This window comes from Mus pahari, chromosome 3 (assembly GCF_900095145.1).
Source record: "Mus pahari chromosome 3, PAHARI_EIJ_v1.1, whole genome shotgun sequence".
Classification (NCBI taxonomy): domain Eukaryota; kingdom Metazoa; phylum Chordata; class Mammalia; order Rodentia; family Muridae; genus Mus; species Mus pahari.
This window is the reverse complement of record NC_034592.1, coordinates 102,973,179-102,976,923: the sequence shown is the minus strand read 5'-3', so window position 1 is coordinate 102,976,923 and position 3,745 is coordinate 102,973,179. Positions and strand designations below refer to the sequence as shown.

Here is a 3,745-nt window from a genome sequence, read left to right as displayed (position 1 = left end):
AATGGCTAGCAACTAGATGACAATAATACCAGCAGCATTCTAAGGACCTTTTTTCATTTCTCAGGGTAAGAATTCTAAAAGGTAAGTTATTATTACTAATTCCGTTTTATACATGAAAGTTGTGTTCTTATTCAGAATTACTTTTCCTAGTATTTAGTGGCTAAGTATTAAATAGAAGCTCCAGCTGGGCGTGGTGGCGCATGCCTTTAATCCTGGCACTCAGGAGCCAGAGGCAGGCAGATTTCTGAGTTCGAGGCCAGCCTGGTCTACAGAGTGAGTTCCAGGACAGCCAGGGCTACACAGAGAAACCCTGTCCCCTGTCTCGAAAAACCAAAAAAAAAAAAAATAGCAGTTCCATTGGCCTTGTGTATGAGTGTATGTACACACACACACACACAAACAGTAGGCTGTCCTGGAACTTGCTCTGTAGACCAGGCTGGCCTTGAACTCAAGAGATCTGCCTGCCTCTGCTTCTGCCTCCCGAGTCCTAGGATCAAAGGCATTTTGGGAATGTTGCCCACATCTGTAGTCCCTGTCCTTTAGGAGTGTTGCCCACATCTATAGTCCCTGTCCTTTAGGAGTGTTGTCCACATCTATAGTCCCTGTCCTTTGGGCGTGTTGCCCACATCTCTAGTCCCTGTCCTTTGGGAGAGTTGCCCACATCTCTAGTCCCTGTCCTTTGGAGGCTGAAGCAACAGGATCTCAAATTTGAAGCCAGTCTGGGCTACACAAGTTCTTGTCAGAAGAGGAGAAAAAAAAGAAGAGGAGGAGGAATAGGAGGAGGAAGAAAAGAAGGAAGGAGAAGGGGAAGGAGAAGGAGGAAGAAGAGGAGAAGAAAGAGAAGGAGAAGGAAGAGGGGAAGGAGGAGGGAGAGGAGAAAGGAGGAGGAAGAGAAGGAGAAGAAAGAGGAGGAGGAGGAGAAAAAGAAGAAGGAAAAGGAGGAGGAGGAGAAGAGGAAGAAGAGGAGGAGGAGGAGGAGAAACAAATCTCTGCTGATGGGTCCTACCTAAATACACTGATGGCTCAATTCCTAAGGTAGAGGAGTGGTGTTGTAGCTAAGTAGGCGCAACAGTTGCTGAAAGCCACTGAAACACCCTATGTTAATTTATCAAAAATTAATCCATTCATGCATCAAGACCCAATTCCTATACCCTACAAAGCCAGCTCATAGACTCTCTTCCCTAAATTCTGAAGGTGATGCTGTATGGTTTTAGCTTCCTTATGCCCTGATGCTAATCACAACTTGTCTCTGCCTTATCTCCCTGGCCAGGTTGTGGGTGTCTTGTTACCATCTGCTCTCAATATCTAGCATAAACAGGCACTGGGAAAACTCAGTATTTGTTTCATTAGGTTTTCCCGATCAATATATACACTGTTTTTGCTGGGAAATTAGGGAATCTTTCTGAATTACTTCTGGGTAACCAGGAGAATAGTTCTTACATGATCACCTAGGATTGGCCATGAGTCAGGAGGTCAAACAACTCAGTCCTACACCCAGGACTAATGAAATGACATCACTGGAATTACATCACTGTCCCATTCATTCTGAAAAGAAAACAGCTTTTCCTCAATTAAGCATGGTGGCTCATACTTATAATCCCAGCACTTGGGGGGCTGAAGCAGGAGGACTGTCATGAGTTTGAAACCAGCTTGGGCTATGTAGTGAATTTTTCTGTTTGTCTTGTTTTGTGTTGTATTTTGTTTTTCATGACAGAGTTTCCCTCTGTAGCTCTAGCTATCTTGGAGTCTGGTATGTAGATCAGGCTGATCTCAAATTCTGCTGCCTTTAGAGTGTTGAGATTAAAGGTATGGACACCACCAGGCCCAGTTTATATAGTGAATTCTAAGCAAGTCTGGGCTACAAGGTAAGATCTTGTATCAAAAAAACAAAAGGAAACAAGACAACAGCTTGTCCCATACTCACTATACTTCCCCATGACGTGACTCTGGGCTTTAAACATAATCAGAAAGAAGTCATTACATTTACAAGTGGGGTCAGAGGTTAAAGCTTGCTAAATCCAACTGTATGCATTTCTACTCACGGAATCCTTAAACATGACTGGCCAAACGCTATAAAAAGCTAAGTATTCTCTGTCATTCACTCAAAATTGGCCACATATTAGTAAGGGATTAAAAGCAAAGAAAGCTGACAGGGGGTGGGGCTAGATCACTTCTCTTCCAACCTGAATACTCTAGAAAGTTTAACTTGTCAGACAGCCAGAACAACTTAACATTTACCCAAGGACTCACTCCTGGAGAATTCTGTAGTTCCCTGTACTCCTTGGTACTATCTTCCACTGTGTTATTTGCTCACATTATCATCAAAGACAGGCACCATGAAGACACGACTTACGAAAATAAAAGAGAGCCGCTAAGGATCACTGAGAAAGCATTGTAGCAATACAACTGTATAATACGTTATCAAGGGCTTTTCAAAGGTATGGAGGTGTTTTCAGTGGTTCTCAATTCCTAAAGCCCTGTGGCTTTGTTCAGGCTAACAAGGAAGAAACTAGAGTATGTATGTTTCTGGTACAAATTCACAGATTTTGGAGAATATCCAATTTCAATATCAATTGCATAAAGTACAGCAACACAGCAGATATCAATACATATAAAAATAGGACAAATATCTTCACTGTGTCTTTAAAACCTTGACAACTATACCCGTGGTTTTTCCCCAACGATTCCGATTTAAAAGCCTCACTAGGGTTTTTGGACTCTTGATTGCTTAGAGGTCTTCAGTTCCTGGTCACAAGCCTTACTCTATGATCTTCTTAGTTGAGTTTTTCCCTGTGTGTGATTTTAGTAGTTTTTAGCTCTTGCTCAGAAACCTCATTAGGATGTATAACGTTTTCTCTAGGAACCATTCAGATTTCCTGGATTTGCTTCTGCTTTATCTACTGTTCAGGATGCTACTGTAAGAGGAACGATAAAGGAAGAAAATGCGCGGACCTTCGCGGGCAAGAGTGAAGTGATGGTGTCTGTGCTCCGTTGCTGGATCGAGATTCCGGGCTTTTGAGCAAGACAGCACCGGAGGAACCACATCCCGACTCCAAGAAGCTACAGATGAACGTACAGGTATTCTAGCCTTCGGTTACCCAAAGCACCGGAGGCTGCATGGGACCATCCCAACAAAGTCACCGCACCCCAGATCAAGCCCTCAGCGACGACCGCTGTCAGTACTGAGGCCAGTCGAAGGCGCCGGGCCGCCTTCCCACCCCCAACCCGAACTCACAGCCAGTCTCCTTCTTGATCTCCTCGAGCTCTTCGTCCCGCAGTAACGTGGAAGCCCGAGACCCCATCACCGTGACGGGAGCTCCTCCGGGAGCGGCAGCGCCAGAAGCAGCGGTGGCAAGAGGGAAGGAGGGAGGGAAGGGCCAGGGGTCAAGAAGGGAGAGGGCACTGTTTCTCCTGCGGCCCGGGGAGGGAAACAAGGGGTGGCGCGCGGGGGAGGGCGGCCCGACACCAGCCAATCGGGAGCGAGGCCGCGCCCTGCGCAGGCGCTAACGTCAAAGCTTGGCTCTCGAGCCCGGAATGAATCAGCCCGGAGGCTGCTGGTGTCCGAAGGGAGGCAGACTCCGCCCCCGGAACCAGGGCAGCCGCCGGACTTAAAGCGGCGATACCACCGTGGCGCTAGGGACTGCACTTAAAAGGGCAGTGCGGCCTCGCCACTGTTTTCAGACAAACCAGAGGCAAACTCAACTAGGGTAGCCGGCAGGTTTCTCACAGGGCTCAGGCACCAGGA

The 3,745-nt window shown here is 46.8% G+C and overlaps 1 protein-coding gene across 1 annotated transcript in view; it reads right to left on the bottom strand.

The window, feature by feature from the left end:
- Chp1 (calcineurin like EF-hand protein 1) overlaps positions 1-3,445 on the bottom strand; it is a 35,291-nt gene extending 31,846 nt beyond the window's left edge. Inside the window, exon 1 of the mRNA XM_021192685.2 lies at positions 3,236-3,445. Coding sequence (XP_021048344.1) covers positions 3,236-3,302 — 67 coding nt within the window. The 5' untranslated portion in view covers positions 3,303-3,445. The remainder of the gene's footprint in view (positions 1-3,235) is intronic.
- Between the last annotated feature and the right edge of the window lie 300 nt (positions 3,446-3,745).